Source organism: Numenius arquata, chromosome 10, assembly GCF_964106895.1.
Source record: "Numenius arquata chromosome 10, bNumArq3.hap1.1, whole genome shotgun sequence".
Taxonomy (NCBI): Eukaryota; Metazoa; Chordata; class Aves; order Charadriiformes; family Scolopacidae; genus Numenius; species Numenius arquata.
The window spans coordinates 47,650,154-47,663,562 of NC_133585.1; the positions used below are offsets into that span (position 1 = coordinate 47,650,154).

The window sequence follows — 13,409 nt, forward strand, 5'->3', positions numbered from 1 at the left end:
GCTATTACATGTTGCTTTATAATATTAAATAACCTATTGACATGTCATTTATTTACTATATTTTTTAACAGTCTCTTTGCAAAACAAATGTGTACACTTTAAGATATACCATTTCAGGTCATAAACCACAGTTTCATGCCTATGGATTCTGTTTTCTGCAACGGTTTAATCCCAGATCATTCCATAAATTTATATAAAAGTTGGGGAAAAAAAAAAAAATCAGTCCTGAAGCAGTACATTTCGTAAAACAAAAGTATGAAATATTTTGCCATTTAAAGAATGAAGGCTAATAAATTTATGTCAGCAGGGATATACTACATATACATTTGAGTAAGGATGATCTCGTGATGATATGATCTTTAAACAAAATGTTTCCATTATTCTTTTTAAATACAAATCCTTTGGAAACATTAGTTTTTGCAGATTGTTCATGACAAAGTGTTTAACAGGAATTTTCATTTCTGAAGTAGTTAAGGGGTATATGATATTCCAAAATGAACAGTGTTCCTGAGCATATGCAATATTTTTGGGGGAGTTTCATATGAAAGAAGAGTGACATGTTCCACATTTGTTTTCCGAATCACTTCCTGGTATATATGACTATAGTAAATATGAATAGACAAAATTAATTTTAATTCTGCAACTGGAGGATTATAGATTAACTCACACTTGTCAGTCACATATTTATCTGTATCTATAATAATTCAGAATTATTACAGATGCACATAAGTTTTGTGATTTCTGAATTATAATGATGAAATAACAAGTTTATAAATGAAGTGCATAACATTTCAAACACTATTTTTGTGAAATTATTAAGCCAGTGTTTGCATAATTATTTCAGATACATACATCTCTCAAGCTACTGAAGCAAGGTCTTCAATTCGCTAATTAGTAAACAGAACCACTGAAACAATCCAGTTGTTTCCTGCAGTAGATTCTTACATTGTATGTTCAAATTGCAAGAGTTTTAAATTGGATAGTGCTATAGTAGCTTATGCTGTGGAAGGTCAAACATTGCCTAGGTACGGAAGCAGCAGTTTCAAATATTTTATTGGAATGCATTCTTCTGCACAGAGAAAAATTCTGTGCTTTTTAAAACATTTTCTTAACATATTTAAATTTCCATGCTTAATTCTCCTCTGGAATAATAGCAGACCATTGTACTGAAGTCAAGAGATATGCCTAAATATGCTCCTAATACACAGAGAAAAATCGTATGTGGATGTCCTGTTTTTCAAACGTTATGCTAAAAAAAAAACCAAAAAACAAACAAAAAAAACCCAAGCCAAAAACCCAAACAAACCGCCTCCCCTCAAACTTCTAACGAACTTTTCAGTACATGAATAAGTCATACAGTTGTCAAAATATGAATCCAATATATTCATCCACTAGTGGCACCTCAGAAGTGGCAGCTCAGAAGTAGCACTGTATTTGCAAAATACATCTCACCAGGCAATGATCTCAGATAACTCTATGCATTACAAAGCATTAGCAGATACAGAACAACTTTTGACATATGTTTAATGCTGGTTTTGTTGGCTGTTTTTTATTTCCAATAAAATAATGGAGAATAGATATGTGCGATGACCCTAGGAATTAGAAATGTATTACTAGCTACATCAAAATATGGCTTATGAGGGTCAAAATCCAGACAGAGAGAGAATACACCGATCCAAGCAGAAGTGCTGCTGTTTTAAAATGTGGAGTGTTCTATCTTTTCTTTTGATATATAAAACGATACTACTCCACTGCCAACTAGTCAGCACTCCTACCACCTTTATCCAAACAAAGCTTTGGGAACAGCTGGGCAGATGACACAGTTTCCATTAAATGCAGAATTTCTTTCAGGTATACCTCTGAAATACAGACTTGGTAACACCTGCCTGCTATTGAAGATTCCAGATGGAAGATGTCTCATAAAAGCCCATGGCTTTTATACCCTTTTATACCCATCTACCCACTCTTACCAACATCAAAACAACTACTCTAAGTTCTAGGCGAAAGACAGTCCAAAAGTTCAGTAAACTCTAAAAAAATACTAAGAACAACATAAACTAAAAAACCCACCCTAAGTTGCCCCAACTAACCCAGTTTCCTCCAAAGAGAGATACCATACAGAACAGCCATAGAAAACTCCTACTGATTGCTCTCAGTGGACACAAGCAACCAAGAGATGCTTGGGGTAGTCACTATGATGCTTTTGGTTGGGTAAACAAAAAAAATATCTTAGATCCAGATATATCTTCAACAGATATGAGTAACCAAAAATACCTGAATAGATAGGACACAGGTCACCTCACTGCAGAATATACACAAAAAGTATAAATATCTGAAGAATCAAAGGAGGAGATACAAAGAAGGAGATATCAAAGAACTCAAAGAAGAAAATACAATTTTTAATCCAAAATTTCAAGATTTGTATATAACACAATAAAGGAAAGAGAACTAAAACTACAAGTTATTACTTCAAGAAACAGGGTACACAAGGTCACTGTGATACTTACCACTGTGAAATTCATAACCTTCAAAATCCATATTGTCATTGCTAAGTTAACAATCATGGTAACCAACAGCAGAAGGACAAAGAAGTATAAGCACCTCTTTCGCCATCCATAAATCCCTACTGGGTAGAACTGAGGATGTTCAGTCCTTGGAAGGCTGTTCTGTTGCGTTGCTAATATATACTGCTCTCGTGTCATCTGGAAAAGAAAGACATAGGTAAAAGTAAGCAAATGAGAGGTCTGCTTTTCATACATTTAATTACATGAAGATTATCTGAGAATGTATAGAAATCAGTTTCTATGGGCACAGAAGGTATGCATTCATTCAGCATAAACCACATCAATTTTATCTTTACTAGGCGTTTAGTAAGAGTTTGGTGGTTTTTCATGAATTTCAAGTAAACCTTTGGTTTGATATTTCAAATTGAATTTGCATTTCAAATTTATCAGCAAGAAACTGTAAAAAATATTAATGTTATCCATGTATGTATCTTACATTCTATTTCTGAAGACTGTTTTATTGTCCTTTATGAGGTCATTCAGGAAAATTTGGTTTTAGAGAAAAAAGTTGTGTGACTTTTTTTGTACCAGTTGTGGCTGAAGATAAAGGTAATTTTCTTCATAGTAGGTTGCAGCCAAAACTATTACACTCTTTCACAAAAATAGAAGAAAAGTCTATTCTTATTAGAAATGCATCAGTCATAAATGAAGTTATCACTTTTTTATTATACTTAGTAAATTAAATTAATAATTTATGTCATTAAACATACACCCATGTTTTACAGAAAAGTATGCCATTGTGCATATCATATTTTACTCAAAAAGAAACACGAAAACCCTTCAAAGTTTTAATTTTGCCTTTTAGGAGATATGGATACTACCATCACCTGTTGTTTTCCTGAACCAGTTTAAGTCCTTCTAGCACATAAACAAGCAGTAACTGTTTGGAAACTGCTGCAAGAAGTTATCATTAATTCTTCTTTAGAGCAAAAAATGTTTATGGCATTTAATAAGAAACCATTTTACATTTTTTACATCCTTAACTTTCTTTTACAGATATTTATATTCATATTCAGCTGTCACATTGCCTTTAGACTGGAAAGTATTAACTTTTCTCCATGACTTAAAAATGAAATTGAAGCCATCTCATTCTGTTTATGAAAAAATTCTTCCTGAAACATGCCTATTAAAAAGACTGGTTTAATAGGCTTTGTGCTCAGGAGGAGCCAAAAACTCCAAAACAAACACCCAAAACAAACAAACAAAACCCCAACAAATTTGTAACCCAGATAGAATGATCGGTTTTATGCTTAAAAATTGCCCTTCTTTTCACTGAAAGTAAAAAATGCACAACAATGGCTCATTTAATTCAATTAGAAATTAAAAACAGATCAAATCTATTTGAAGGATCAAACAAATGTTGATTTCATAAGATTTTTAAAATGTAAAGCTCAAAAATGTTTACATAAAGCATCTGCATGGCTACATATTTATCCAAATCAAAACTCTTGAGGTTTTACCATGTGCTTGTTAGTGAATGAGATATTAATGGCATAGATTAACTCACTGTGAATAATTACAGCCACAAGTCATACAATATACACCCATATACACCAAATACACCAAATACACCATATACACCAAAAATTTTTTGTGTCTGTTTGTGGGTGGGGTGTGGTTGTGGGCGTTTGGTTTGGTTTTGGTGTTGGTGTTCTGGGATTTTTTGGGTGTGGGGTTTTTTTGTTTGTTTGTTTTTTTTTTCATTTGTTTGTTTGTTTGGGGGGGTTTTTGGGTTTTTTTTTTTTTTGTTGATTGGACTCAGTGATCTCAAAGGTCCCATCCAATCAAAAATATTCTGTGATATTACAATACACATATCACTGAAATAACCCAAAACATAAACAATAAATTTATAAAGCCTGTTTTAAATAAGCTAGTAAACAGGCATTTTGTCATTTTTACTCTTTTCAATCAGAATTGTTTCTCTTTGCCTGTAATTTCAATTAAACGTAACGTTTAGCAGTTTATTTATGTAGTGAATCTTTACAAACAGAATTTCCCTCAACAATGTTTCTCAGTCCTCCCAGAGCAAACTATCACCAGGCTTCAAGACCTTAGATCTTTATTGTATCCTGCCAATATTCATCCCAGCTGTGTCTGAATTCCTTAGGAACTCAGAAAGTGAACACACGAAAGGATTAATCATCTTCCTCCTCATAAAGAGTTTCTACACATTCTTTTGGAACTGCTGGGAGCTCTGGGGTTTTTTAAATTGTGAAAAGGCAAAGAAATTCCAGAACATTAGAAGGACTAAGTTATTAAATTTTTTTTTTTTTTAAAAAGTGACTTGCATGAGCCTTGCTAAGCCCTGCAATATGACAGAATATATTTCAAAAAACTGGTCACACCTAAAAAAAAATCTGACAAGTTTTTGCCAATAATTCTAATTGATAAAGTGCACATATACTTTATATATAAAAATCCATACACACAGGTATTTATGAATGTATGTATGTAGATCATAGAGATACATACACATATACACACAAACTTTGGGTGACTGAATTACTATCTCATCCTATTGAACTTTCAAAATTATAAAAATATATATTCTAAATTAGGTAGCTGACAGATCTTTTTGATGAGGAATTATTATTAAATGAACTTTTAAATAAATCTGTCTGTGGTATAAGCTTAATGTTATTCCATTATGCAGGTCTTGCAAATATGTAATGACTGGTGACAACAATTCAAGATAAAACAAGACCTATGGTTTAAAAGTTTATTAGGTTTCTGGCACTAGGATGATGGAGGGTCTCAAATCAAAAATAATTCAGTTACAGAAGTGCTCCATTAAATGTTTCAAGGGTTTCAATGTTATCATCTTAAACTGGTAAATTCCGTGATGTCCACACATGCACATACACATGAAGTCGTAAGAACCCAGAACAACATGCTAAGGAAATTAAAAATAACTCCTATGCTCTGATAATAAATGAGATTTCTAATTCAAACCCCAAGTAATATGGGACACATTACTCCGTAACTACAAAGAAATGAAATCAGTTCTCACAGTGCACTGAACAAGTATCATAAACAAGATAAAGGAAACTATTACAGCACTGCAAACTGTCATGTAACAATTGTACCTGAATATATTTTGCATTTTTAATTCTCATTTTTGGCTACTCCTACACTTTCTGATCTTTTTCAGTACCATAACACATATGATTGTGCATATTCACTAGGCACAGTTGAATCTGAGCAAGCACACAGCTTGGAACCTGGATCACAATCAAACCAACGACCTCTGAACTACTGATATTTTACAGCCATAATGTACTATAGGAACAGGTATCCTAGACTTATAAAAGTAATTAAAGGATGGAGCAGAGACATTTTAATTTTTCAAAGTTTATTTTAGTCTTTTGGAAAATCTCCTACGAGGTAAATTTGCAAAGCAGAAAAATGAAAGAGAAGACAATGAGCAAATGAACTAAAGAGGGTGATATTGTTGGTATAATTCCTGAAGTTAGGGAAGCAATCTACTTAAACAAGTGTTAACAAAAGCTGCTTAGAACATGATTATGCCTTGCAAATAGTTCTCTAGACAAATATAAATTTGTCTAAATGGCTAACGGCTCTTTTCTAAGTGCCACAAAAGAAGAATCAGATTGAAAACTAAGGAATTAAACAAAAAGATCATTGTTCTTAATTACAAATGGTTAGCCAAACAGGAGAAACAATCCAATATTTGCTGTTAACATCTGGGCAAGCAATTTGACTTTCAGCTTATTGATTTTCTGAAAAGAAATTTATATTATTTTTGTGTATTTTGAAGACGTTCTGAAGGATATGTAGAGCTGGATTAGCTCTACATATATGGTAAACCTATGTTGATTCCTCTCCTCCTACTTTTTTTTTAAAGTCACACAAGAATACAGGTAAACATGTCAAAAGGCAGGTTTTTTACCATTTTGCAAACACACACAAAAAAATAGTTGTAAAAGATACATTTAGGTACAACAATCTTAAACGGTAGGGGTGGGGTGCCATATGGTAATACCATCCCAGTAAGGCAATTAAAAAACTCTTCTCTAACTGTGGTTGACTGAATAAAACCCAAGATTAATGCAGTAGCTTCTCCATGACACACTGAAGAGTTCTCAGGAAGATTACCTGTGCATCCAGCTACTAAAACAGCTGGTGGAAGGCTAAACTAGGTGCAACACCTTTGATCAAGGCACACAGTGCTTTAAGAAATGAAGATGACTACAGAAGCGCATGATTATACTTAACAGAAACAGGAGAAGTTACCCGAGGGCTTTTACACAGGTTGATACGGCTGTATTTCGCTTTGTGCTTATTGACTCTTGTGCTGTCATCAGGGACCACTGAAAAGAGTCTGTGTCTGTCCTTTTCGCACCTTCCACTTCAGGTATCTGTACATATAGATAAGATCCCCTGAACCTTCTCTTCTCCAGGCTAAACAGTTCCAGCTCTCTCAGCCTTTCCTCATAGCAGAGATGCTCCAGTCCCTTCATCATTTTCATGGCCCTTCACTGAACTCTATCCAGTATGTGCATGTCTCTTTTGCACTGGCGAACCCAGAACTGGACACAATACTCCCAAGTGTGGCCTCACCAGTGTTGAGTAAAGGAGAAGGATCATCTTCCTCAACTTGCTGGAAACACTCCTCCTGACACAGCCCAGGGTACCATTTGTTGTCTCTCTGGCAAGGGCACGGTGCTGGCTCATGTCCTATCTTCTACTGAAAAATAATCCCAGCTGGGATACAGACACAACCACTTCATTTTAAAAAAAAGCACTTAATCCTAAAATTAATCTTTTCAGATACTGACCACTGAGTAGAAAGTGCTTACATTAAGCATGTCCTCAGTTAAGTTTTAGGGACCAGTAATTTGGAAAAATATTATGCTCTGTATTTTATGTTGGCTATGGGTAGGCCACATCCCAGTCAATACCACATTACAGTGAAATATGATTCAGGGGAGACTCCACTTGTTCTGTCTTCAGGCTCCAACTTGAAAAACTCACATCCAGAATGACTACACAGGGAGACCCAAATCCTTCTGCCAGGAAAAGGTGTCAAATCCAAGGGATTTCAAGATTGTAATCTGAGAGTTCGATGCCTTTTTGGTTCAGCCATGGATTTTTGCCCTGGCCACCTTCAGAAACAGAGGTGCAACTGTACTCTAAACTCCAAAATCATGTTTCTTAAGCAACACATTTGGAAACCCCGCTGCACCCCTGAAAATCTAAAGGAAAGAACATGCAAATAATTCCACCATGAAGCTGTACACAGTCAGCTGATTACATAATTTATGTGTTTTGAAGGTTAATAATTTAGAAGAATCTCTTTTTTCTTCTGGGCCACAAAGAACAGTTTTGACATCAGTGTCAACAAGGCTTAAGTCAGCATGTCTTTACTGAAAATTTGCTTGGCTTTATGTTGTCAATTAGAATTCCATTTTTTTGCCAAGTCAATACAATTAGATTACTACAGAAACTTCATTACAGCCACAGGCAGGACAGCAGCTGAGGTACACAATTTTCTCCCTATGATGCCACTACTCACGAAACAGTTATTGGAACAATTGTCTATAAAAGGACAATAAATGCTTGCATCTTGAATATTGTTCTCCAATAAAAGTATCACTTCACAAAAATGGATACCAGTGAGCTGATACTATTACCATTATTACTTAGTGAGAACATTTATGGCTGTTCTGTGTTTAACATATTTAATTGTAATGTTCACTGCACAATGAAGTTCACAGCATGTTAACAAGAATAAATAATCATGTAGTGAATAGAATCATATTTTTCCTACTATTCTGTGACTTGAAATCTTTCTAAATAGTAATGTTCCATACTGAATTCTTCAGGAAGCTGGATTTAAATACATCTCAGGTGATGATGTTTCCTAGTAATATGCTTTTTAATTTACGTTTTCAATAACCAGAAAAATTCCAGTACACTTTCAGTGTATTTTATTAAAGCTTTTTCAAAAACTTACTCATTACTTCACTTTATTTAGCTTTATAATCATCTAAACTTGCAGCTTGTGTTTTAGAATAACTTTTGAAGTGTTCTACCTAGCAACACTGTCAATGTAGCATATTGTAAGAATAACCTTAATTGAACTAGGTGGGATCGCAGCAGCAGTCTAGTAGCAACAACACAAGATTCAGTACAGCTACGTTGCCTTAGAGAAAAGTAGCTCCCTGCGGAGATGAGCAGATGATGAGTAGACTGGTGAAAGGTACAGCAGCATAGAGCCCTGGCACCTCTTATAGCTCTCTGGACTTCATCTCAAATATTCCTACTACCAGATAAACAAATTTATCTTACTGAAGAAATTTTAGAAGTCTATTAAAATAGCAACAAAATCAGGAAAACCACAGTAAATAATTAGATTTCAGTTTAAAAATCATCACTTTTCTTTTAACCCTGACGGACCTTCATTCCTGTTGCTCTACACAACTCAATAAGGCCGGGCATGTCCACAAGCACTGTGGCCAGCACTTTATTGCTGCTACTCAGCTCCCTCTCTTAAGGCCACTGAGAAGAAAAGATGGAGAATTTCTTTGTTCAAGGTATTCCATCAGAAGAAAGCCTGGCAACCACATCAACAGAAGATGACAGGACCAGTACTTCAGTAGCTTCACACAAACTGGCACTGGCTTTCCTCTATGAGTGACACATTTGGTTAAATCAGTTCTAGTAGATGGTAGCATAGAAAAGTGTAAGCTTCAAGAGTCAGGAAAGCAGTTCTAGGAGTGGCAGATTCACCAGGGGAAGCAAACTTCACTGGACTGGAAGAAACATGTGGAATGAACACTCGAACTCTGAGAGGAAATGTCCTATTTAGAACTTTTTAAAGTATCTTTAATAACTAAACAATTCAGTTCTATGTTTTAAAAATCCAAAGAATTTTGACTGTCTTTTCAGTTTTTAGTTGATATTATCGAAGGAAATATAACAGGTGTGTTTGAAAGCTCCTAAATGACATAAGATCCCCGGCTGAAAAACATTTTGAAAGTATTTTCAAAACCTATTTTAAATTACTTTGACAGTATAAAAAGCATAACATTCCTTTGGAAAAGGAGATTAAACTCCTAAATCACCTTGGAAAAATTTTCCTCTTGGAATCTTTTTTAATCAAAAATGGAAGCACATGCTTTATTTTATTATAATTATCTCCACATTTTCACTTTCTCCATTCCATTTTGTTTGCATTTTCTCCTTCCAGAAAATGCATGCAGAAGTACATCCATTCCCTAACAGCCAACGTGTTCAGATTTAGCAGGATACAAAGCACTGAGGACAGAAGCTCAATCATACAAGAGTTGTTTCTTTATTTAAGAGGGGTTCCAAGAACTTGCTAATAATAACAACATGTAATATGTAATGACTAAATGTCACACTTCTGCCAGGCACATTAACACATTAACTAGCTAAGTTGGCAGTACTGAGCTATTAATTTTCCTTTTTTTCTTTCCTCTTTTTCTTTTTTTTTTTTTTTTTTTTTTTAAGCAATCAAAAATGCCCAACATCATGGGTTAAACAACAGAACTGAACTCAAATAATTTCTGGGGTGGAAATCTCCAACCCTTTCAAGCACTGTGGGAAATCTAGAAAGATTCAGGTGGTCATCTATATCTCATGTTTACTGCATTCAATCACCTTCAGTTTTTTACTGGAAGGAAATGGGCTAAAATCCTTTGACAGTCTAATGCAAGTGGGGGGTTTTCCTGACTTTCCTCAAATGGATAATGAAAATTAAATGAGACTCAGCCTACATATAATGTGTTCTCCTTGCTGTGAAAAGCAAAAAGAATCAATATAGCTTGATGAAGAGAAGGCTGATTGGCATTGAACAAATGAAGCCTTCTTTTTAGACTAAGAATGGATTGAAGGAAGACCCAGTGCTTATGACATTTTATCTTCTAAGATACTTGTAAGCACTGTTGGAAGAATGGAAAAAAATATAACTGCTCTTCGCTGGAACTATACTGAGCCAGCATAATGAATAGACAGTGCACAGCTGTCTGTCCTGCAAGAAACTAGGGTCAGCAAAATGGAAAATTGACAAACCAGGAACCTTAGATTCATTGGAGACTGTGTACTCAGATGCCATTACTCAGTATGATTCTTGTGAACAGGACAGTTAAGGAAGATTAGGGATAGCAAAGAGGTACAAACAACTCTTTAATGATCTGGAAGAAGAAAAAGACTGGAAAACAAAGATTTTGAAGATGCTAGTGTAGAGACAGCTACAGAAACACAGAACAATGAGCAGATGCCATCCAGAAGTTTGTTTTAGCCCTAAAAGTGATTTAGACTGAAATTTATAACTAATTAGATATCCATGGACAAGGGTGAAAAGCCTACTAAATGAGCTGTGAGGAAGATTGGCACGATCCAGTCAGTATAGTTATGCAAAAGAGGAATGTATGGAAAGAAAAGAAGGAAAACACAGAAAAAGGGAGAAGGGATAGAAATGTGGCTCAAGAAGCAACAAAATTTGCAGTAAACAAAGAACTGGGAGAGAAGCCAAACATGCACTGTTAAAACTCTTGCTAGAGTAAGCTAATTCTGTGTGTATTTTGGGAAGGCAGCTAGCTCATCAGCAGAAAATACCTTTGCATAACCTAGAAACTGGCTGCGACTGTCAAGAAGTAAGGAGCAACTCTTACTGAGCACAATCTAGGAAATTCTTGAAACTTCTAGAGTCAGCAAAAATCCTCAGGGAAAAAAAAAAAAAAAAAAAAAAAAAAAAGGGAAGAGTTTATTTCTTTAATAGTTTGCCTTTACCACCATATTGGACCTGTCATAATTAAGCAAAAGCCTCCAAAGTTTCCTTTAAAGTCTGTCAAATTAATAAACAACGTATGTTATTCTTCGGAGTTAATTTGGGTAGCGTAAGCTCACCAGTAATCAGGAGTCATTCATGAACACTCTCACCAGCTTCTCAACATGAATGATAACCTTTATAAGTGTGGCAGAGACAAGATTTTGAAAGTACAGCAGAACCAGAAAAGAATCTCCCATTTGATCAGCTTCCTGTGCTTCACTCATGTTTGTATCAATGAATCAAGCTTTCTGAACAGAAACTTTCAGAATAGTTCCTCTCTTACTTGTAGTGACTAATGATGTATAAAGGCCAAGTTTGCAAAAATCCAATTCAGTGTATTAAAATTCTTTCTCTGTATTATATTTCTGATAAGGAATATTCTCTACAAAGAATTGCTAGATTTTATATTTCTACTGACAGATTTAATGATAGCTGTTATTAAAGTTTGAAAATAGAGCCTCTAACACTTAAGAAAATTCCTACTGCATTGATGCATTTTTCCTCAGCAACACTCGTTTTTGGTGGATGCATCCTATTTCTTGGTCTACTACCTCCTCTTTATGTAAACTGCTGGTGATGCAGCCTTTGAAGACTTCTTGCTTACAGATCTTAACAACTTACAATCTTGACTGAAGATGCTAGGGCCATTCCACAGCAAACTCCAGCTCTATGGAAAGCTAATTTGTCACTAACTTCAGCATATTAATGAGGCAGTTATCCCTATATAGGAAATTGCATCATTGCCTTAACAGTAGCCATTCTTTCCACTCCCAACGTCCCTGTCAAGCTCTCCCCCTAAAGCAACAGGGAACCCAGCATTTTTTGGGTTCCAAAGCTTGCCATTCCTTTCAACAACATAATAAATAAACAGACTAGACCTAACAAATGTTTATAATTATTTTCTTGTCCCAGATTCCTTAGTGAACTGAAATATTTTAGGGTTTCTGATCAGAGTGCCCTTACAAATTCAATATCTCACTCCTTGTTCCTCCTCTCCAAACTGTGACTTCTTCAGAACAAGGCATCTTTTTCTTTGGCATGAATTAATTTCAAGGATTTTATAGGTAACACCAGTTGCAGACACCCAATTCCTCAAGGGAGTCACACATAAACAGTATTTTTCTACTGGAACAAGCAGTGGGTAATTATTTTATAGTGTGAATAAACAAATCTTTATGTCTTCCTAACTTTATATGTACCACGTGGCAGACTACATTACATACTATGTGACGTCCACAACAAAGAGACTTAATAAAACAGACTGATTCTCCACCGTACATTAGTTCAGATTAACTGAATAGGATCTTTGACAAATGCCATGCATCCAGCCCACGTATATCTGTGTCATTACAAGAAATGCCTTCTTGGAAACCTGAAAAGGTACTTGGGAGCTGCACAAATACAAAAATTCATCTTCTGTATGAATTCTGTAAAATATTAGGGATTTAACAGTTAATTTGAGAAATCTCATTATAAAATTTGATGACACTTATTGATAATTTACTGTTGGATTATGACCGTCGCTTCTAATTCATGTCCTGTGGTCTGAGTCCCATGCAATATGACTTAAAGCAGCATTGGTTCTGAAATCAATCTCCTTCTGCTTAATTTCTAACACGGCTACTGAAATTGCTTTCTTATTTCAGCCTCCCGTCTCTTCAAATAACTCATGATCATGCTTAAAAGCCATTTTGGTCTTTATTTACGTCTTCTAGCATTCAGATTCAAAAGGACTAATTTGCTGGAGACATAATCGGCTTTTGTCAAGCAGGATTACATGCAACTAGAGAATCAGCATCCTCACTATCTAATTGCAAAAACTACTGGAGGCTGTCACAAACCATACCATACCGCAAAAATTAAAAGTCCCATTTCTTCAATCTTGGCATTTCTAGCACAATTAAATACTTTTTTTTTTTTTAAAAAAAAAAAAAAGGAAATATTTAATAACAAACTCTAAGACATTCCATTATTGTCCTTGTAGAAAGATAGAAATAAAACCCATTAGCCTAATAATGCATTAC

The 13,409-nt window shown here is 34.9% G+C and overlaps 1 protein-coding gene across 1 annotated transcript in view; it reads right to left on the reverse strand.

The window, feature by feature from the left end:
• The window catches only part of SGCZ (sarcoglycan zeta), a 284,402-nt gene extending 274,179 nt beyond the window's left edge, over positions 1–10,223 (reverse strand). Inside the window, exons 1-2 of the mRNA XM_074155015.1 lie at positions 10,215–10,223; positions 2,508–2,702 (exon numbers count right to left, since the gene is read on the reverse strand). Coding sequence (XP_074011116.1) covers positions 2,508–2,702 — 195 coding nt within the window. The 5' untranslated portion in view covers positions 10,215–10,223. The remainder of the gene's footprint in view (positions 1–2,507; positions 2,703–10,214) is intronic.
• Positions 10,224–13,409: the final 3,186 nt, after the last annotated feature.